The sequence below is a fragment of the Netta rufina genome (assembly GCF_964035555.1).
Source record: "Netta rufina genome assembly, chromosome: 10".
Taxonomy (NCBI): Eukaryota; Metazoa; Chordata; class Aves; order Anseriformes; family Anatidae; genus Netta; species Netta rufina.
The window spans coordinates 13,267,705-13,290,323 of record NC_140133.1 but is presented as its reverse complement, the minus strand read 5'-3'; the positions used below and the strand labels follow the sequence as shown (position 1 = coordinate 13,290,323).

General features: G+C 49.6%; 1 protein-coding gene across 2 annotated transcripts in view; it reads left to right on the top strand.

Annotated features, from left to right (window-relative positions):
* The first annotated feature begins 18,641 nt into the window (after positions 1-18,641).
* The window catches only part of GRIP2 (glutamate receptor interacting protein 2), a 77,806-nt gene continuing 73,828 nt past the window's right edge, over positions 18,642-22,619 (top strand). For both annotated transcript variants that reach the window (XM_084292665.1, XM_084292664.1), the window contains exon 1: positions 18,642-19,047. In XM_084292665.1, coding sequence (XP_084148791.1) covers positions 19,008-19,047 — 40 coding nt within the window. In that variant the 5' untranslated portion in view covers positions 18,642-19,007. The remainder of the gene's footprint in view (positions 19,048-22,619) is intronic.

The following is a 22,619-nucleotide window of genomic DNA, read 5'->3' as shown; positions in this document are numbered from 1 at the left end:
GGTTTGAGGTGGCCGCGGTAAGGGCTGGGTGAGAGGCTGGGAATGAAGACTCGTGGCAGTTCGGTGTGTTTGCTAAACATCTGGCTTTCATCTGCTGTTGACCTGCGTCAGGATGGAGCTAATGGGGAGATACAGAGACAAACACAGAGACAAGCCTTCCAGAAGGCAGGCCTGTCAAAGCAGTCTTTGCGTGCTTTGATCTGGAAGGCGCTCCCGTAAACGCCAGCCAGCCTGTCCATTGATTGCTGCGGGATGGAGGTTTTGATAGAGTGAGATGGCACAGGTAGTTCACTGTTAGTTTTTTGTTTTGTTTTATTTTGTTTTAATCCAGTACCTGAAATCAGAAAATGTAGAGGAAAGGCTTCGTATGAGGCTGGCTTTGGGAGGAGGGGGACTGAGGAAGACGGAGGACTCTCCAGTCTACGTCAGCCACTGCAGTAGTTTGGGCAGCGTTACAGCTTTCCTCCTCTTTTTTCTCCTGACAAAACCCATTGCTTAGAAGGCTCCATCCATCACTGCTCATTGAGACTGACAGACCCGAGACTCGATGCTAATAGTGTGTGTGTGTGTGTGTGTGAATAAACTGCCAGGTGGAGTTCTTCCTCCATCTCCCCCCAGTGTATCTTGGTGGAAGGAAAGGGGCAAGGGGGAGTTTACAGAACTCTGTAGGATGAGTGAATAGAACAGAAAAAGCCCATGCATTAGCTGTGAAAACAGCAGAGCTGAGAAAAATTGTTTGCCATGGAGCTCCTCTTTTGTTCTTAGCTGAACAAAGCCTGAAGATGCCTGAGCTCTCCGTCGAGCCCTCAGGATTAGCCCCTGGAAGCATCCCACCTAGAAACCATCCCTGCAGACGTGGTGGCCCTTGTATTTATTTTTTTTTTTTCCTTGAGATATTTCTGCTTCCTTGTTTTATCTTCTTCACGTTGGAGAGGGCATCCGCACTGTCCTCATCCCCAGCAGAACTTTAAAACCCTCGCTCAAGTCTTTACCATTTTGTCCAAACTGTAACATGCATCGTGCCATAATGCGACAGAGACGGTGTGTGCCCAGCTTCTGTTGATAGCAGTGTATACGTATGTGTGTGTGTGTGTATTTTACTAGTGCTTAAATGTGTTAGCAGTTTTCCCCACGTTCCTGTGCCTACGGTGGGGATTTTGTGGGCCGTCCCCAAGCTGGTGGACAGGCGTGTTGCAGCTTTCTTCTATATTCTCCTTTCCACGCTCAGCTGGAGCTACAAGGGCCTTTACAAGGTAATGGTCATTTTTCATTTCCCATCATCTAACAATGAAATATTCTTGATAGCATTGTCCTGATGATAAATAAGCTTTGCACGGTGTTGTTCTCTTACCCCCGCTGCACCATGCACACATCCACGTGCACAAGCCCACCACGGGGCTTTCTGCTGCGGTCCCAACCAGCTGTAAAGCTTTTCTGCTGCCACTGCCTGAGGGCATTTTGTGTGTCCATCACCAGAACACGAATGCGTAGAGATCTAGTGGGCATTTGGCCAGGCAGACCTTGGCGTGAGGCTCAGCTGCAAGTGTTGCAGTGTAATCTTAATCCCAATATCATCAATAACATGGTGCAGGAAGCTCTTGTGCAAACTGTCTTAACCCTTTCCCCATCCCTTTCCAGGATGCTCTGTGTCTTCCAAAAGGCCTGACTTTAGGGGCTGATGTATAGCATTTTTTTCTTGATTTAGGCTTTATAAGACTTAAATTAGGATATGAATTTTGTGACTCCTGACTTTGCACGAGGGGAGCAGCAAGGACAAATGTCAAGCCAGGATCAGGCTGTCACAAGGCTGAGGAGGATAAGGGCTCTCCTGTGCTTGTGTTGGACCCGTTGGGAATAGGAATCAATTATTGTGATGGGCAAGCCAGGCCCTCCTGGCTTAAATACCCAACGTGAGACTCTTGGAGAGCTTGGTGCAACCAGGCTGAAGTCATCTCAGGAGCCTGGCTCTCCCTGGGTTTCCAGTCTGTGTTTCTGATTGCCCAGCAGCTGTTTGCTCTGCAGGTCAGCCCACAGGGACAAGAAGAAACAACCTGCTGGCACTGCAGCAGCGCCCTCTGTCTTGCAGGGCGATGCTGTGACCCTGCGTGTGTGTGAGAGAAGGAAAATATTAATCTGCATCCCTCTCCATCCCTCTTCTCCTCCCCCAGCCCTGCGTTAGCCATTTTACAAGGAGCTGGAGGGCCCTCAATCGCAGGTACATGCTGCTCCCTGCTGGAGCTCCGCGCACTGCAGGCAAAGCGCAGCTCGCAGGAGAGCTGAGCTCTGTGCCTCTGCGCCCTGCTGCCTTAGCAGAATTGCTGTGCATTAAGGTTTTGGTCCAGCAGCCTCTGAAACAACTGCTGCTCCCTTCTGGGAAGGGAAAATGGGATTTTATAGGTGATGAAATGAGGGCGCAATAAATAAATGGTGCTTATCACATCTGCTAAAGGCTGGGACCGTTTGGGAGAAAAGCCCCGCTCCTTGCTGATGGATACAGAGCAGGGAGAGGTCTGAAGCCAGGCTGTAAGAGGGCAGAGCTGGCTCGTGGCTCCTGAGCTCTTCCAGCCCATGGACCACCGAGGGGCAGCAGGAGCCGTCCTGTCCCCTGCTGCTGGGAGCAGTCTGAGACGTGGCAGTGCCCGGGCTGCTTCCAGCCCTCAGCCTGGCCTTTAGCACCACGGGTACCCAGGGGAATATAAAAATAAGGCAAGAACACGGCTTGGGACCCTTCTCCAAGTGCTTTGAAAGGTCAGCTGCACCCGTGCTGCACTTGTGGGCATCCCACCGTGGCATTAGTAAAGGCTTCATATTAATATTGATGTTAACAATCACTTGGTGCTTTCAGTTCTAATTAGCAGCTGAACGGCGGCTCGAGCAGCGCTGATAATGATGCATGGGGGCAGGCTTCTCAAGCAGCGTCTGCTCTAAACATGGTAAATGGCATAAATGCAGATCACAGGTCCCGTTTGGATTTAGAATAGGGGAGATGTCACTGCTAATGAACACGTCGTCCTAGCAGATGCTCAGCAGGCTGCTGGTACTGGCATGTTTTGGAAGGATCCATCGCTGAATTGCATGGAAGGAGCTAGAAGGGTCATGGTGGGAGACTGCCTCCTGGTCTGCTGATGGTTGCTCCTGGTGCTACCTCTCTCGGAGGTGCTCTGGCTCCCTGCAGACTGTCCTGGCATGGGACAGACTCCTCTAATTCCAGCAGATCACAACCTGCTAATACATGTGGGTGGCCACACGTGAGGCATTGAGGTCCCCAAGCCATGGCTGCTCAACTCCTGGGCTGGAGACGAACCCAGAGCTGGGTACTGAGCTGCAAACATGGCCTAGGTGTTGAAGTCAGTTCTTCAGAGTGACGAAATAATTTAAAATAAAAAATCTGAAATAGCCTGAGGCTATTTCTGCTTTGCCTTCAAGGGCAGACAGAGCTGTCCCCTGCATGGTGAAGGGCAGCAGGCAGAGGAGCCAAGGCCACCAGCTTTGGGCACAAGCAGGACAGGCTTCTTCTGTATCCAAGGAAGGTAAGACAAAGGGGTGAGGGGAGAGAATCCAGGCCAAAACCAAACAATAGAGTAAAAGTGAACTGCCAGAGCCTCCCAGACTGTGCGTCTCTGAGTGCAGCCATTTTCTATATCTTTCTTGTCAGACTTTGTATTTCCCCCATGCTTCTCTTATCAGTCTTCGGAGTTGCTTTGAAATGGGTTTCCCCTCTCACCCTCTCACTTGTTTAATTCAAGCACTGCTTTAATCCTCTTCCAGCCCTGCCTCAGCCCAGCATTTTCCCAGGCAAAAAAAAAGCTGATTTTACCGGTTAGTGGTGTTTGTTTTGGGGTTTGCTGATGGGGTGACTAACTCCTTGGGCTTTGCAATCCGTGCAGAGGGGGTGCCTGGTAGCACACAAAGACGGTGCTCAGGGTGGGACGTGCTAGCGCAGGCACGCAGGGCTGCCTCAATAGCTCCTGGAGCAGAGCCAGCTCCCAGCAGTGCCAGCCAGGGCCAGGGGTGACGGTGTGTGCTTGCTGAAACAAGCAGGCACTCATCTCTGTCACTGGTGGGTGGCAGCGGGGCTTTTGGCAATGCAGGAGGGACTGGTGAAGGGACTGCAAGCTGAGTGTTATGAGAAGGATCCCAAGCCCTGAGTGCTGGGGTAGCTCTTTGGGATGCTGTGCAGAAGCAACAACAAATGGTGCTCAGTTCTGGTGGTCTATGAAGAGAGATTTCCCCAAGGTACCACACATGAAGTGACCAGGGAATCCTTTTCTTTCTGTGTCTTCCCAAGAGAAATGGACACTTCTCTTGGGAGGTATTCAGCTATCAAGGGAGCTGAGCTGGGGGTAAACTTCACCTTCATCTCGATGGGAATGTGTAGGGAACATATATATTGGCAGGCTTGGCTGGGCTTAACATGACTGAAGAGCCTCGTCTAAGATGTAGAGTAACATTTCTGAAGTTGCTTAGACCCTAGCACATTTGCCTCAGTGAAGACTCTTGTAGTGTATGTTCATTACACCCGAATCCTACCTGAGCATGCTCGTGGTAAAGCATCCCCTAAAATACAATCACTTACGCTTCTGCTATCTTACCCCACTAAAAGCAGGGATTGATTGTGCCTCTGGGAAGAAAATGCCGTGTAACACACCTCGTCTATATCTGAACGTGGTCCTGGTAGACCAAACCCACTTAAGAGCAGCTGTACAAGAGTAAGGTGCTGAGGCTGGATGGGACCTGGTGCTGCCTCCTGTCCTCAGCGCTGATATGGGAAGTCCCACGTACAGCATCCTCTTCGCAAATGCATTTGAACAACGGCCTTGTGAACATAACACCTGATCAAATCATGCTCTTGGCGGGTCAGATTGGCTGCAGATGCACTGCTAAAGCAGCCTCGTTTAATAGACTCTTATCTTCTGTACCACTGGGGTGAAAAGGGATGAAAAAGATCCGGAGTTCTGGGCCGCAGCATGTGGGAGGCGAGCAGCTCTGAGTCACCGCTGGTTATTAAATGACAGCAGAACTGCAATGCCTAGAAAGCCCCAGCCGTGCGCTCGTGTAGGCTGCTAATTGTTGATCATCTGCAAAGGCAAAGCCCTGGCCTAACTTCCTTGTTCCCTAATGAAAAAGAGGATTAAAACATCTTTTTCACCAGTGTCTCGGCTGAGCCGTGAGAGCATACGTGGTGCAGAAGGCACGGCCTCCCCTGGGGCTGCCGGCTGGGTGGGCTGGCAGTGCTGGGCTGAGGGGGGGACACATCTCCCCTGCCTCCTGCAGCTCTCACAGCACCTCGGGGGTGCGTGCTGGCAGCCCCGGCCAGCTGCTGCCTCTTCCCCAGGAGCAAGAGCCGTGCTGCAAAGGATGGTTGCGCCCTCTTCTTTTCTAGTCAAGGCCAAGGAACATCAGATTGAACTGGAACGAGGCATTTCTACCAGGTACCAGCTGTCCCTGGAGGATTTAGTTAGAGACCTCTCTCACCCTGCTCAGTTTTCAAACAGCCCCGGTGCCCTGGGTCCAGGAGCTCTGTGAATCCCTCCTGGCCTGGCACCGGTGGCCTTGGGGATGTGATGGGGAGGAGATGCAGGGTGGAGGGGACACTCAGGGCTCTCCTTCGCTGCCTCGTGCCCTCACCAGGCTCCTGTAGCAAAGCCAGGTTGAGGCACTGCGTAATGCACGGTTTGCGTGCTGAGAAATCATGAATGACAAGCCTGCAGCTCACTTCGAACTCAGAAGGAGCACCCACTCGCTTCTCCCTGCTGACAACCCCAAGTGATCGGGACTCTCAGATCAGTGTTTTAACGTGACTCTTTGCTCCTAAAGCTGGTGCTGACGAATTCTGCAAGAAGACACAGGCCTGCACCTGCCTCCGGCCCCTCTGGGCTCGTGGTAACTCTGGCTCCCTCCTTGCTGTCCTCGTCTGCTCGTTCATCTGCACGAGAGCACAATACTTTCCTAAATTTAGCTGCGTAAGTACTGTGGGCGTTGTCTCTTCTCCCCACTCCCCCTGTTTCGAAAGGCATCTTAAAACCACACAGCGATTTAAATGGCAGCTTGATGGGAATCCATAGCAAATGACTCTGCAATTAGTAAATCTCTCCTATTGTGACAGCTCTATTATTAAACTGCCATAAATGCCAGGCTATTAATCTGCTGTCTCCTCGATCCCTATGCTTTCCCTTCCTTGCCCATCCCTTTCAACATTTTTTATTTTGTTCCGTTCGAAGTTTCAGCTGCCTTCCAGCGAGCGTTTCCAGGGAGGGGGCAGGAAAGTTTGGTGGCACCGTCCCTTAGGAGCTGTCATCTGCAACTTGCTTTGAGAATTTGCTGCTTCAAAACCAGAGAACGTGAAACTCCTCATCTGCAAAAAGCCAAAGTTTAGCCCTTAGGCAGTCTCTTTTTTATTTTAAGGAAGGCAAAGGGGTGCTGAGGGAAGCTGAGACAGCAAATGGGTGGCAATATTGTCTTAGCGGAGGGAAGGGCTTGGGAAAGTCACAAGCCCTGAGGTTTCTGCTAGACCCCTGTCCTGTTTTTTTTTGCTTGGGAAGGGAATTGTTTTCTCCTTGTAGAAGAGCGAGGACGAGCAAGAAGAAATCCCACCTTACTTTTATAGGCTCTTTTCCTCAGCCTCAGTGGCTTAAAAGTGGCTGAGCTGGTGTAAGTCAGCTGTGCCACATAAACACCTAAATTATATCTGATTCCTGTTTCTATAGAAACTTCCCCGGAGCCTGTGTCCGTGCACAGCTGCGGTGCTGCTCTGGGAACATTGGGTGCCTCCGAGCCAGGGCATCTGGTCGAGGAGATCTGCTGAGGGCTTGGCACGTCCTGGGAAGGACCTCACTGCCGTGGGGCTGCTCGGGTATTAAGGAAAATGAAGATCTGCATCCACTTAGCGCCAGCTTTAGTCCCTTATGATGAGACGGGCTTCCTCCGAGCACGCTGCCCTCTGTTAACTGCGGGTATTTAGGAGGCTCTTATCCAGCATTATGCTCCTAATTATGCAGAAATCCTCCAATCTGGCCTGTTTCATCTGGAATTATGCTCTCTCACTCAACTGTCAAATCCTGCCAAATGCCTTCTTCCACAGAGCGAGGGCGGCTGGCGTGTTTGGGTTGCCCTCTGCAGAGAGGCGAATCCTGGCCAAGCTGTCTGTCCGTCCGTCTGTCCGTCCTGCCACGGGGCACCCACCGGCCTCCCCAGCCCTTGGGGTCTCACCAAATGCTTGTGTTGCCAGCGGCCTCCCGAGCAAGGGGAGGATTTGGGCCTTTGTCAGTGTGGGGCTTCTTCGTGGCAACACTGGGAGAGGTGAGAGAGCCCCTGGGAGAGCGCTGGGGTGGCAGCAACAAGACCAGCTTGTGAAGAGCACTTGCACCCTCCTCCTCCTCCTCCTCCAGCCCCATTTTCCTCTGGCCCAGGAGCTTCACATGCGGAACGAGTTGCTCCAGGGATAACGGAGGCTATGGTGTGCTTTGTGTATTAGCAGCGTCTTTAACGTGGCTGCGATTCACATCACAAATATCCCTTGCAATGGCACAACCGCTGCCTAAAAAAACAAGCCTGCAGGCTTCAGATAAATGCTGTTTCTAAAGGAATTCAGTTCTTAATTACCCCTGGAAATCACAGAAAATCCAGGTAATTGTTACCCAGTTATGCCTGGCCCCCTGTCTGCCTCCCACATGATGCTCTCCAGGGGTGTGTGGTTACTGCTGGGGTGCTCCTGAAATCTTGCAAGGAGGCATTAACGTCCCCTTCACCAACCTCAGGGGCTTCTTGTTGGTTCCAAGCACCTGTAAGCCCCACTGCTCTGTCTGATCTTTTCTCTCGAGCCTATTTTCTTGTTGTCTCCCCCTGCCCTTCAACGTACATGCATCAGTTCACAGCTACGGAGAGAGCAAGCCCATAATTTTCACTCAAACCTCCACGTCCTATTAAGCCCTGCGCTGCTCCTTAGCAACGAATTAATAGCCGAGTGAAAGGGCTTTACAGCACAATATATTTTAGAGAATAAATATTCTTAAATTACCATTCTGTAAGTAATTGGAGAAAATATTGCAGTTACAAAAAACTTTCTAGGGAGCCCTTTTAAACTTGTATTGCTCGTTCCTGTTCTGCAGCAGGTCTGGTTATTACTGCGTGTCAGCGATGTCAGCAAGTATAAGGTGGGAGATAGCAAAACCAGGTCTTCAGAGCTCTTCCCAAAGCTCTCAGAAAATAATTTTCTCTCTGTGTCTCTCTCTTCTCTCTCTTTTTTTTTTTTTTTTTTCAAAGAAAAATACAAAGGGGGCAGTCAAACCTTCTTTTTGCCAAGCGTACAAAACGTAGCCTCTTGGCAGCAATTCACGGAGTGTTGATTCTGGCCTGGGTTCTGGTGTTTGTCTGCGCAGAGTAATAAGGGGGCTCTCGGCGTTGTTGCCAGTGGTCTTGGCGCAGAACCGCGCCGCTGGAGCAGGAGCTGCAGCTCCGGAGCATGAACTGCTGCAGCAGTTCCCTCGAGCAGCAGAAGCAATGGTCCAGGAAAGCACAGGGAAATAACATATCGAGGGAACAGCCCCGCTCTAAATATTGCTCTGAACCTTATGGCAGTAATGAACGATCAGCTAACTTCTATGCCTTGCTGCCACAGGTGACTGCTGTGTTTCAGTGTGCAAACAGCTGTCGAGGTAGCAGACTGCGCACTTGCTGCCTCTTCTCCTGTGTCATCAAAAGGTACAAGTGAGGAGGCATCCTTGTTAAACTGGGTCACTGTGTTAATGGAGTTTTGCAGATATCTCCTCCTAACCCAGGCCTTTGCTATCTCAGCATCCATCTCGATTTTGATCCCGTCATGTGCCCATCATCTGCGTGTCTGCCGTCTGCTTGCCGTAGAGTTGGGAAATATTCTGCATGACAGATAGAGATCGCTGCTGAATGCAGTATCGTGCCTTGACTGGCAACAATTCATCTTTGGTTGAGTACTAAATATTCAATTTCTCCAGCTAATAAAAGACTTGATTTAGGACAGCAGCTTAGTGACTGTTCCAGCAAGGGTTTGAAAAGGCGTCTATTCAGCAGAACTTTACATGTATTGTATTTTTAAAACTTGTTGAGCTTTTGATGTTTCTGTGTCTGGTATCTGTCCCGCCAGTTCTTGTGTCTTCTGCTGCCGTGGGTTTGACTGATACGCTGTGGTATGGGTGGCATTTGCAGGGCTTTCTTGCTGGGTTTTGGGGTGTTCCCTTTGACGGTGAGTCAGCAGGAAATTGTAGGTTTGAGGAGGAGGAGGAGGAACAGGGGAAGCAATTAATGAGCCGTATTTGCTGTTCTCTCAAGAGACGAATCTCCTCGGTAGTTCACAGATTGCTGAAGTTAGGAACTTGATTCAGAGGAATTGAGATGAATTGTTCCCTAGGGAGAGATGCCTTTCCTGGCCATCCCGAGGAAGCCCAGGCGATGCTCTCCTGTTTGTGACACAGCTTGTCCCGGAGGGGATGGGTCCCTCCTGTAGCACCTCCCTGGAAGGTGCTGCTCTGGTTCTGGACAGCGCTGCTGAGCTTTCGTGTTGCAAGACATCGGCTTTGCTTTCCTTCCAATCCAAACACCAGGTGCTTCGTCTTTCTCCCCGTTGCTTTTGACCCCAGGTGCTCCGTTGCTTTTCGGAGGCGCAGTCAGGGTGGGGCGGGCTGGCAGGCTGCTGGGAGGCACCGTGCGGCTTTCCTGCCATCTGATAACGGGAAAGGGAAAAATGCTTTGCTGACAGGGGTGTTGTCCCTTTTCAGCTGGGAGTCAGGATCTTTCAGGGAGGCATCGTGTGCCTCATTTTCTGTGCAGGGTGGGTGCAGAGGGAGAGCTGAGTTCTCCTTACCTTGTAACAACAGGAGCATAATGGCCACAACCTGATTTAATTCATTTTCAGATGTCTTTGAATCCATTTCTCCTTCCCTACTCTTTCTGAGAATTAGGGGTCACTCTGCCTTCACTCTTAGGGATCCTCCACTCCCTCCTTCCTCCTGTGCATCTCTCCCAGAGATCACCCAATCCCTTTTTCTCAACTAACTCAAATCCCACCTACCCCAGGAGCTCAGATCACCAACTAACTTTGCTTGCAGCCTATGGGACCAATAGGTTGTAGCTGCCATTGCAGTCAACAAAACAAAAGTAATTTCTCTCCTCCAGCTTCAATGGAAGGCAGTTGTTCTTCCCCCCCTGCTGATGTAAATCTCCATGCCTAGGGAGCAGCAGCCAGGTCCCGGCCACCCAGAAGTTTGTGGGACCACGCGCCGATTTCTGCCATCTAATGCCTTTTCTGCCCACGTCCAAATGACACCAGGCACCAGTTATGAAAGGAGAATGGTAAATTCATCTGTTCGCCGCTCTCTCTCCCACAAGATTTACTTCCATCAGGGATTTTATAGGCTAATGCTCTGTCTTTCGCGATGGGGATGTGTGGTGGAGGAAATTTATTGTTCCCTTCCTAATAGATGGCTGTAATTTCATTTCAGAACAACCACTTTATGTGCGAGAAAGCGATTCCATTATGCCACTGCACAGCGTTGGGAGCATCTGTGGCAGTGGGGGCATTTGGATTAAAGGGAGTAAAGGCTGCACATCTGCTGCCCTCCACCCCTATTCACAGAACGCAGTGTTAATCCTAAAGAAAAGAGAGCAATTAGCTTGTAAACCCTTCCTGAACCCACTGGAAGATTAGCCATTTTCAATTAAAGCTTTTCAGCTGGAAAGATAATGGGCTAAAATTTCCAGCTTTTAAAAAACACTATTATTGACCATGTGGTTTTATTTCTGTCAATTTACATCCTTTATAATTAGCTACCCTGGGATAATTAGGGCCGACTTTGCGCCGTACCCTATTCCCCACTCTTTTCCCTTATGATGCAAATGGCAGACTGACTGTGGTCCCTCTTCTGCCTATTGCAGCCAGCACAAATTCACAGTTGTTGCTCGGACCTGTGAGGGTGGTGAGCTGTAAACAGGACTTTGATAGGTTTCTGTAACTCCTAAGAAAAAGGATAAACCTTCACCTACTGCTACCAGCGTGCTGTAACTGTTCCTATGGAGTCAGGATGGGAGAAGGGAGGCTGATCCCATCTCGCAAGCCTGCAATAATAAACAATTTGCAGTCCCTCGGGGAGCTCCACGTGCTCCAAAGCCCAAATACCTCCTTATATATAACTGGTCCCACCACTTGAGGGTTACCTGCGGCTGTGGGTGGCTCCGCTTTGTCCCAGTTTGGGAGGTAAAACTTCACAAGCTGATGCTGGAGCCAAACCAGCAGATGGATGTGCCTCACCCCAAAATATGCTGCTCATCGACTCTGTCCAAAGGCGTCTGCTGCAAGCTGCATTGCTGCTGGGGCACCTGGCTGGAGCCGGGAGCCTTCCTGCAGCACCAAGGGAGCCTGGCCTGCTTTCACCCTGTGTCGGGATGCTGCACATCACTGTAGGGCCTTTTGGGTCTTCTCAAGGAAATGTGGTCAGCTGCAATTCAGGGGGCTGAGGCTTTGGTCCCTATGCACAACTGCAGGGCAGCCCTGCCTGCGCTGCTGCTGGTGGCTGTGCTACGCAGAAGCAAAAAAAAAAAAGAGAAGAAAGCTGTTTTTTCAGGCAACCGTTCAGCTACGTAGGCTGAGGCACCTGACGAGGAAATGAGCCCTCTGACCACAGCCAAGGACTTTTGAATGAGGTAAGCTCAATGAGCTGTCTGAATGCAGAGCCACCCGGAGGCTCTGGCTTCTGGGTGCGCTGTGGGCTGCGCTTTTTGTGAGTCACCAAAATGATTGGTGTTGCTCCTGGTTGTTGGCTGGCTCCCAGGCAGACCTTGGCCACGTCCCACCTAGCTTTGCCTTGTCTTTTCTAGAAGAGTTGCTCAGCGTAGATACTGTAAGGTGGTGCATAGCAGCAGATATAAAAGCCATTAATTGTTTTTGTGTGTGTGTGTGTAAGGAATACGGCTTGGTGCTCTTGGGATCTTGCTAGCCTTATCATGCTACTGATACTAACATCGGCTTTTTGCAGTTGATGCTTTTCCTGCTGTTTCTTTGACTGTCAAAATGAATATGAAAATGTGCCTTGAAAAATATTTTACATCTGAACTAGTTAACACAGCACCTTGGAGAGAAGGTATCTGATGCTACAGAGTACAAATGAAGCCTCATTAAGCAGGAATTCAGTGATTCTGCTGAATGCCCCAGCAATTAAATTTCATCTTGATTCATATGCAGGTCAGGAGAGTTTGGAAGGAGAATAGAGGAAGCAAAATACTGTGGCTCCGTACTATGCAAATTAGTGTTAACACGGCATTTCATTTATTGTTAATGCATTGTTACACTGCTACTCATTGAAAAGAAACCGGGTGACAACTGTGAAGACTGATGACCCACTTGCTTATTTTTCCATCTGCGTTGGCAGTGTTGTCTGAATATACGGATGCCAAGATAAATCTCTTAAGGGAAGATGCAGAAGTTTTCCTTCCCTCAAGAGAGGAGTGGAGCTGGATGTGACTAAACGTTCAGACCTGTCCTTCAGGCCACAGTAAGCTACAGCGCTGCATCTCTTCTTTGGGGTGAGATGTGCCAGGGCCAATATTACTGCTGCTGGAAGGACGGAAGACTTGCTGTCCTGAATTTTGGGGAAGAATGAGGAGAGGGGAGAACAGAAGTCCATAGTGGGATATGCATCCCCTCTCCTTCTAATGATTATTGTCTGTGTGATGGAGCTTTTTAATCTGAACTGCCTGCCTAGGCTGGGGAAGGAGGGTGGATGCTGGCTGCTGCTAACACAGGCCCGCTGCTATTCTCATTTTTGGCAATATTACCCAAATATGAAAAAGAAGCAGCATTTCTGCCTAAGAGGAGCAGTTGTGAAGAGGCCCTGCCAGGTGAGTGCTGGTGCTAATACTGAGATGCCAAGTGCAGCTGCCATGCATCCACTGTAAATTGGAGTGATTTAATGGCCTTAAAATTGAGAACCAGTCCCATCACTGAAGAACCTGGATGCTTATTTTCCCTCTGGATTTGTAGCTGTAAACGAGTGGCTACCATGCTGGAGCACTGATCACTACTAGCCCAGAAGGTGTGAGCTGCTAAGCATTTTGGTTTCCTTCTGCAACGTGATGCTGCTTTGGGTTTCTGTTTCTGTGTGGTTCCTCCATTCATGCCCAGTTCTCTGCTGAGCTGGTTCAATGTGTGCTCAAGAGGATTTGACTCGTGTCCCAAGGCTGTTTTATATCTGCTAGCTACATTGCTATGAACGATTTGGATGGAAAAAAAAAAAAAAGCACAAGAAAAGTAAAGCTAATTAGGACCATTGCTATATGGACGTGTTTGTTTTGCCCTGCAAAAGTGCTTGTTCTGTCCAGGACAGCCACAGAGGTGGAGAGAGATGTTCTGGCTGGGTGAAAGCAAAAAATCTGCTTCTGGATGCTGTATGTGCAGCATCCAGAGTGGTGCTGCTTTCAGAGAACCCTCAGACCTGCCAGGTCATAAAATCCCACCTTGCTGGTGGCTGCCGATGGGTCATTACCCTCCTGCTTATTGCTGCGTGTTCTCCAGCTGATCTCCATTTAGCTTAAAAAATGTCAGAAAGCTGATATTCACTTTTGTTGGGCTGACCTCTGCTAACAAGGTCCCTGAATGAGCTCTTCGGCATCGTTAGGGCTGGCTGAGGAATAGGGGATCTTGCATTTTGCTGCAGCCTATTTGTCTTCTGCTGTTTCTCTTAGCAGCACTGGAGTCTCCAACCCTGAAGTGTTCCTATTCTGATTACTCAAATCCAGAAAACCACAGGTTGGGGTAAATGGTGGGATTTCCTTTAATGCTCAGTGACATAAGAAAAAAATTGCATGGCATATATACAGTGTAAAAGGAGAAAGAAGCGGGGGAAAGAAGCAGGGCAGCACTTTTGCCTAGCAAGAAGTAAGGCTTTACAGGAAGGAGCCATAAATGCGGTTGCTCCCCAGAGCTCAGAGCACTGCCTGCTCCCCACCCAGACCGAGCATTACAAGTCTGAGCTTCTTTTACTGGGTTTTGGACCTGCATGTACAACTTCAGCTCCCTGACTGAAGTGTTAGCTAAAGGAGGGGGTAAGCAGGAATTGCCCAGAGGAGGCAGGTGAGCCGTTAAGGTTAAACCCACAAAGCTGGAAAATGCTTTGGGTGGTGTGAGGCCATGCCTTGGTGGGGGTGTGGTTCTGGCAAGGGCTCGTGACTCCCATTAACTCAAGATGTTTTCTCTCCTCCTTTTAGGCTAAAAATCTTCTAGGTAAGTCAGTTTTCTTGTAGATGCTTGCAAGAGGAAAGGGCTGAGCCGTTGCAGGTTATAATTTATTTCTGGGGGTCCAAAGGAGAAGAAAAGACTGATTTGGAGGTAGGTGATCAGTGTTGTCCGAGGCACAGACTTACTGAGGATGGGATGTTTTCCCCTAAGAAAACACTTTGTAATTTTAGCAAGTAGAAATTCAAGTGCCTGGGCTTGCATCTGCACGGGGTATGGAAGAAAATATTCCCCTGCTCTATTAGGAGGGAAGGAGAGCTGCTGAGGTTGCCTGGGGACATCGGTCATTGGTAAGAGTTTCAGTTTTTAAGACTGGAAAACCCAGTAATTACGTTTTGAAACTTCCTGACCTAGAAGCCTGCTGCTTTAACACACATTTCAGTCCGGTTACAGATGCTGGTGCACAGGCAAAATGCGTAATTGGGGAGCACCAAATTGACAGCATCACAAGGAAAGGTCACTGCAGCACTGCCTTCTGCCCATTACAGAGCTCCGGGAGGCATCCTGCACTCACCACCAGCTTCTCCCCCAATTCCCCTCGGTGCAGCCAGGCAATGATAGATGCAGATGTCTCCAGAAATGGTTAAGCAGAAAAATGTGCGGTGACGGTTTTAGTGCGCTCTAGAGGTGGACGGGATGGATGAGGGCCTTGGAAGTACCTTTAGCAACGTTCTCCGTCTTGGTGCTCTGTGTGTACATGCAGCAGGAGCTCTAATTGCCTACCGGATGGGTAAATTTATCTTGCGGTGTTCATTACCTCTAATAAGTTAATGTTTAGGACTGGCTGCTGGAATTTGCACTTAAAGGAAAGGATAATCAAAGAGTTCTTCCTCTGGCTCCATTATTAAATGGTTTACATAGGAGATTTCTTCAAAGATTTTTTTTATAAACTCCATTCTCGCCTTCTCATAAAAATATGTAAATAAAGAAGTGCGTTGCATTTTGGGTCTGTGTGCTAAAAACAGGGCATCTGCTTAGGCCAAAGCTGTGCTGCAAGCCTCAGGCTGGCATGCAGTTGTCTGGGGTTTCTGAATAAGTACAGCTAAGGAAACCTGGAGAGGATGAAATGGAGCAAATGTGGGGCCAGTGGAAATCTGGGTTATCATCAGTAAAACCTCTTCCAGCAAGAGAGTAATTGGCCTTCCTCTTGTCCCTCCTCCTCCTCTTCCACATCAGCTGAAACCCCAATTCAGTCGAGGAGGGGTGTAGGCTCCCCAGACCTCCTGGTTTTGTGCAGAGCCAGGTTGGAGTTCCCAGTAAAAAAACAGCTTTCCTGGAAAGCTGTCTGGGAGCACTGGGTCTGCTGCCCCAGAACCAAACCTTGAGGGGGAGCTGAGCAGGCAGGGGGGTGTGCAGCCCCAGGCAGCCCCTGATGTGCAGGAGTGTATTCCTAAATGGAAGAAGTAGCTGGGGAGAAAGAGCTGGCAATGCAAAAATCTCAATTTAAGATCTGAATTTAAAAGAAATAGAAAGCATCTGCGTCAGTCTGTTATGAACCTTCCCTAACCCAAAGCAATTTCTGTTGCTATTAATGTGATTTTTGTGTGTGGTTAGAACTTCGGCATTTCTCTGCGTGCCGTAAGTGTGCGTGGTTGGGTGTTTTGCCTCCTCGTTTCTCTGTGGCTGACTGTTCATTACGTTCATTCAGCTGTCTTCAGAGAATCTCCTGAGACTTCCTAATGTGGAGTGATGTAAGATCCTCTCCGTGTTCTCCTGGGCTCAGAGCATGTTCGCTGCTAAATGATCCATTTTGGGATCTTGCTGTAGTGTTCCCCAGTCCTGTGACTTCCGACAAAGATGCTTTTGGAAGTGATTAAATAAGTAATGGTTTAAGTCACAGGAACAAGTATCCATCGAGCAGCAGACTAAATAATTAATATTCTGAATAGCCTGTGATCTTTCCTCTGCTGTCCTCTCTATCTTGTTTGCATAAAAGTCAGTTTTGCAAATGTCATCCCAACCAATTTAGACCACGTGAGCTTTGCGGCTTCACTCCCGCTGAGGTTCTGGGAGGATTTGAAAGTTTGCTCTGGGGAAGGATATTAAGTCCAAGAGCAGTGCAGTATGCGTTGGGTACAAGAAACGATAAACCAGGTGCTGGTACGTGTGTGTAATGTGGAAAGGTCCTTAAAAAAAAATATTATTTTTTTAACACCCCTCTACCCACCAAATCCACTATTTCCAGCGGGCTCAGTGTGTGGGTAAATAGCCATCATTTTTTTAGATGAGGCTTGTTTAGCAGTTGATATTGCAAGAACATTTTTAAGCAGCTGCTAGTTCCAGGCACACAGGAGGTAGAGGAGAGTGTACAGAGTGTTCATGAAAAGTCAAAGCTCTACTTATGGTTACTCAGGTTTGTCAAGCCATGATTTAGGTTGATGCCTCACACTTTTATGACACCTATATATTTTGATGTCATAATGTGTCTTTTCTGGCTGCCTAATTTTGTCAGTGTGTACGGTGTGCCCTTTTCCCTCCCATAAGAGACACAAGCTATTCGCTTCAACTGGTTTTAATATACTGCCACCTGAAACATGAAGCAAGCCTCATGTTGATGGGTTTTGGCCAGAAACCATAGAGTAAACATCTTTATCCTCTCCTCTCCAGGCCTCTGGCAGGCTGTGCTCTTGCCAGCCAGCTCAGCAAATGCTACAAACAGTTCTGGGTCTGAAGTGCCAAAATGCCTCTTCATCCTCCCCTGGCAGCAGAGGAGTGGGGCAGCTCCGTCCAGTTCTCACCCACGAAGCCAAGCAGCTCCAACTGTGTAGCAGCCCTGTCCTCTCATGCCCCCTTCTCAATGCAGCAGATATTCTGGGAGAACCTTTATGGTGGCATGAGCATAAATGATTGTTTTTAGCTCTTCTTTAAAACATCCTATTGGAGACGTCCATTTCATGGCATCCCAAGCAATGTGCTGTTCCCAAATTAGCAGCAGCTTCTTGTATTTGTGGTGCAACTGGAGATTCTTTTTTTTTCCTTTAAGATGAGATTTCTTTGCAGCAAAAGCATTAATAGCTGTGTGAAAAGACTTCTAATTACAAATTTCAGCTCAATTGCTAATTAAATCTATTGTCAGACTGAACAACTTCTTAAAAACAAATTATGGACCAAAATATCTCTTTTGTAAGTAGGTTTTTCTTACTTAGTAATTTTATTGCTTTTGTATAAGTTGTCTGCGCATGAAACAGCTGAGTTTGGCCCAAAATAAAGATGTTGCTGCATTTTAATCCAGGCAAAAACTCTGGTATTAGGCTAGCACCCAGTTCCCTCCTCCATGTGGGCCACCCAGAGTTAGTTGGGGTTCCCAGGTCTGCAAAACTTTCTGCTGGATGTGTTCGGGTCCTGTTGAGTTATCCCATTTTGGTTTCCAAAGGAAACAAGACTTCAGCTTGCTGCCTGTCTGGGAGCTTCCCTCAAAACTTGTAAGCTCTTTGCCACTTTTAACCAAACACCATAGCAGCCCCAAACAACTGGACCCTCCTATGAAACTGTAGATAGCCTTTGTGCTGCCGTGCCTCAACCCACGCTGAGCTTTGCATAGGCTTTTCACAAACCCCAAGCTTTGCTCGCTCTTCACTGTTTGTGGATATAATCCTGCTGCTGTAGGTGATGCTGGTTCCCAAGGGGATCCAGCAACTATGGTGAAAGCTGCCTTTTGGACATGAGGTGTGGGCTGGTCAGTACCCAGGGCGTTGTACCTCGCAGCACACCAGAACAGGGCCTGCAGGTCAGCCTGCTTCACTTTTAATTTCAGCAGCAAAAGCAGCGAGTGCTGGCTGATAGCAGCAATTTCTCTCTGGTCCAGCACCCTGTCTCCACCTCAGTGCAGGACCAGGAGGAGCAGAACTCCTTGGGGTGACGCGGGAAGCATTGCACCCAGTACACCATGCCCATGTCCCACCACACCACCACCCAGCCCCTGCAGCGGCCTCGGGTGCCTTTGGCCGGTGGCGATTCCCAAGAAAGATTTAAAGCCCTGTAAGCAAGCCACAAGGCTGCAGCTCGGGGAGGCAGCTCGGGCACCGGGAGCAGCCTGACATTGCCTTGAGAGGTGCTGGAGGCTCTGCCTGCACTTGCTGAGAGGGGGTGGGGGAAAGTGTGTCAGGCAGCGCGGCAGCCGCAGCCTCTCCTTGCGTTCAGCCCCGCTGCCGCAGCCCGGGGGCTCCCAGCATTGCTCCCCCCAACACCGGCTGCCTGATTTCCCCTTGTGCTTCAGCTGAATTCGTCCGATTTCCCCCTTGTGAAATCCTCCCGCTGCCTGAAATCCCCATGAAGGACAGAGGCGGGCCGGCAGCTCCCCCGGGGGCCGTCCCCGCCCCGGGCGTGAGGGGCCGTGAGGGACCGTGAGGCGCTGTGAGGGACCGTGAGGGGTCGTCGGCCTTGAGGGGCCGTGAGGAGCCGCGAGCGGTCTTGAGGGACCGTGAGGGGTCGTGGGGAGCCGAGAGGAGCCGTGAAGGGTCCTGGGGAGCCGTGAGGGGTCGCCCTCCTGCCGCCCCCCGTCCCTCTCAGTCGCCTCCTCTCCAGCTGCAGCCTCGCCGGCCGGTCGCTCCGCCGGGCCGGGATTTCCAGCTCCACCGCCTTCATTTTCCTATCGAAACGACCGGAGAGCCCCCCTCAAGACGTTTCTTTCTAAAGGATCGCAGCGGCTTTGGGTGCCTGCAAACTGGAGCGGCCAGGACGGTTTCTTTCTTTTTCTTCCTTTGGTTCCCGGGCCGGGGGGCGCTGGATGATTTCCTAGGCGACAGCAGGCATGCTGTGTGGGCTGAAAAAGGACTTGCAGTCAGACTTTGGTGAGTGAACCTACATATATGTATGTTATTTGCTTTTCCTCCTCTTCCAACAGTTTACTTTTGTTTGCTCTGGTTTCCTTTCACCACCTTAAATATCGCTAACAATTCCACGCGCTCCTTTCGGTGGGGTGTGTGTGTGCGTGTTACCAATCCAAAGCTTTGCATACAAGCTGGGAATAAATTGCTTGAATTTTGAAAACCTGTCCCTGCTTCTCCAGAAAGGATTTTTGTCCTGAGAGCCCCCTCCAGGCCACCCACCCTGGGGCTGGGAGCTGGCAGCCCCCACGGGTCTGTTCTCAGGGCAGCGCTGCGGAGCCCGTGCAGCTGCCTTTATTTTTTCTTTACCAAAAGCTAAAGGTGGCTCGCCTGATTTAGGAGATGAGCGTGTGAGCAAGCTGAGCATCCAGCAGTGGTGAGACGAGGGCTGCTGGGGGGGAGAGGGCCGAGGGGCTCTGCTGACATGGCCGGATCACTGCCGGCACCCCTACCTCCAGTCATGTACTGCTGTGCTATCAGGTATTGCAGCGTGTGCCAGAAATCTGCCATTGCAACAAGACGCTAACCCCTGTCTTAGAAACCTGGAGTGAGTTACTGTACTACAGTGGAGTGTCAGAAATCTCTTTCATCTCTGCGCAGGAGTGGGTATGTAAGTGTAGAAAGGCACCTCTGCAGAGGGCACAGCCACCACAGCCTGGCCCCAGGCTCTCCAGATGGACGGGCTTGGTATTTCCAGCTGGGTGCAGTGTTCCAGTACTTTGTTGCATGCTGTAGCTCGGCTTGTTGCAGCTAAATGTACTGCATGGAGCATGCTCTTCTGCTCTGATGCAAGCGTTTCCCTTCTGCAAGCAAAGATACTGGAGCTGGAAGTACAGTGGCATTTTATAATCATTTTACATTGCCTAAAGCAGTGTAGGGCTGACTTTGTACTCTCCTTGGTGTACAAATACTAGATGCCCTGAAGCATGAACCTAACTTCAGAATTTTTTTTCCCTAAATCTGAGAAGTCAACCAGGTGCAAAGCAGCTTAGCCTGGCTGTGTTGCCTAATTCCATGGGTGTTGACTAGATGCAGTGTCCACTCACCGAAGCAGCATGGCAATGAGTTGTCTGGGGGCTGGGGCTTGTTTCAAAGCTGCCTGAGCCCTGGCGATGAGCCCCGGTAGGCAGCAGAAGTCCAGGCACGTGATTTAACGGGGCAGGAATGCAGCCGTTTTGTGGAAAGATCAAAAAACAGCTTGGCAGGAGCTCCTATTACTCTTGGGGCTGAGCCATAAAATGGGCCCCAAGCTCAGAGGTGGCTGGCACCGACTGCACTGGAGGAATCTCCTGGACACCTCCAGCCGTGGAGTGGAATCTCTTGTCCAGTTCCTTGTCACCAGAGGCATCTGGTGCTTCATTCATGCAAGTCCCAGTGGTCGCTGTGTTGCTGCAAATTGTGATGTTGTCTGGGTGGTGGGTGATGGAGTGAGAAATATTCTTGCGCTCAGCCCCAAACCTTTTTTGTAGGACCTTGTGTCAATTTTGTGTGTAGTTCTGCCACCAATAAGGAGATGGTGCAGTCACTGAGCTGGTGGGGAAGCCTTCTTCAGAGCCTTGCAGCTTGAGCTGGTGGCACTCCTGAGGACCAAGCCCATGCTTTCAGCAGCCAGTAGGTGCTGGTTCCCTCAGCATCCCGCAGATGAGGCCGTCCTTTGCACCTGCCACAGAGCAAAGAGGGATGGAGGGCAGGGTGCCCACCTTGTCTGGTGTCTGCCCTTCCTCCTTTTCTGTGTCATTTCAGTGCCCAGAGAAAAGCTTTGAGGGGGACTGATTGCAATGCATTGGGGTTGGTTTTGCTGAGGCTTAATGGGCTCTCTTGGTCACTCAGCTGTCTCAAGGTTGTGGTGTTTTTTTCCTGGCTTTTCCATGATACTCCTCATCTAGAAATCATCTGAGATGGAAGCAATAAAGTGAGCTGGTTTCCTATCTCTTACATTAGCATTTTAAGTGTGATGGGCAAGATCAGAGACCAGATGGATTTTTTGACAGAGGCATCCAGGAGTTCAGGAGTGCTTCCAGACTTGGGCCCACCGTTATTGGGGTTCTCATTTCTTAGCTCTCCACCAGCCACTCTGAAACATTCTCTGGTGGGACGTTTTCATAACACAGATCTTTTGTCTGTCTCTCAGAGGGGAAGAGTCAGAAAATGCAAGGGGTCGTGGAAAGGTGGGGTGACTTTTCTGGTTAGAGTAAGCTCGTGTGTGGCTCTGCAATAGCATGTTTCCAACAGAGACGTGGCAATCAAATCCTTCTTGCAATCACTTCACCGAAGTGCTTTATGGCTTTTCTGAAGTCTGGGAAGATGCTCTGTGTTTTGCTCTAGTAAACTTCATGTTCAATGAGTCCTTGCTGCAGGATCACTGCAGGAGTGGGCAGAGTGACAGAGCTCACTGAGTCTCTTCCTGCTGCTGCTGCAGGTGACCAGCTGAGGATCCCAGCACAAACCAGCCCACGTTAAATGCTCAACTGACTGCAGCACAGGCAATTTCAGAACACCTCCCCTCCCCCTTTTTTTTTAAATTTTAAAACCCAGTTTGTATAGAAGGCAAAAGAAAGGAAGTCAGCAGATCAGTATGTTCTTCTGTGCTTTTCCCTTCAGTGTATTTTTTTTCCTTCTGTTCGAAGCTGTGCTTTTAGTGTAATTGAGATGGAAGCAGAGCAGTGAGAGTTTCCCATGCCTTCTTCTTGAGCTTCATTCTTTATTTACAGGGTGGGAATGGCCAGGAAAAATGCCTTGTTAATAGGTCTTTGCCTCCTTCTGCCTGCTGATTTTCAGGGAATCAGCTCCCCTGTTCAGTGCTGTGCTTTCTCTGCAATAGCCCCAGATCTTCCCAACTTCCCAAATAGGCAGGGGGAGAAACAGAGAAACAATATCTGAAAGGGACAGAGAACTGATGTGAGGCACTAGAATAAGACAGGAGGTAATCTTTATCTATAAACCTTCTAGGAGGGAAGATTTTATCTTTCTTATTAAAGAATTTATCGCAATAGTGCTATTTAATAAAACTCCTGCTCATCAAGCTGCTTACATCCCCTGTCAGCTTTGCCTCAGTGGCAGCAAAATTAAAGATTACGAGAAAAGGAAGCTGGTGTGCACGTACCAAGACAGACGTCCTGGGGTCTGGAGCTGAATCGCAGTGATCTTAATTTCCTTGAGCCAAAACTGGACAGAAGGTTTGAAAAGTCACTGAGTTTGTCTGGGCCCTTCTGCACTGAACTATTATGTAGCCATACCTACGTTATCATCCATCCACCTTGTGTGTGAGTGAATCCATGCTGGAAACAACCTGACAGCTCCAATTCTTTCACTAGACTTAAATACTAAGGAAAGGCTTTCTGCATTTCTGCAATTTTCTTTTCTGCCTTATCTGCAGTTTTGGTGCTGCTGCTTCTTCTCCTAACACAGGTGACAGATTGCTCCTTCCCTCTGTGCATCGCTCTTCTCAAAGCTCCCTCCTTGCTTCTCCTTAGGGTAGACAACTCCTTCCTCCCCAGCTCTCAGAGGCTGTGGTCTTCTCCATGTCAGACCCCACT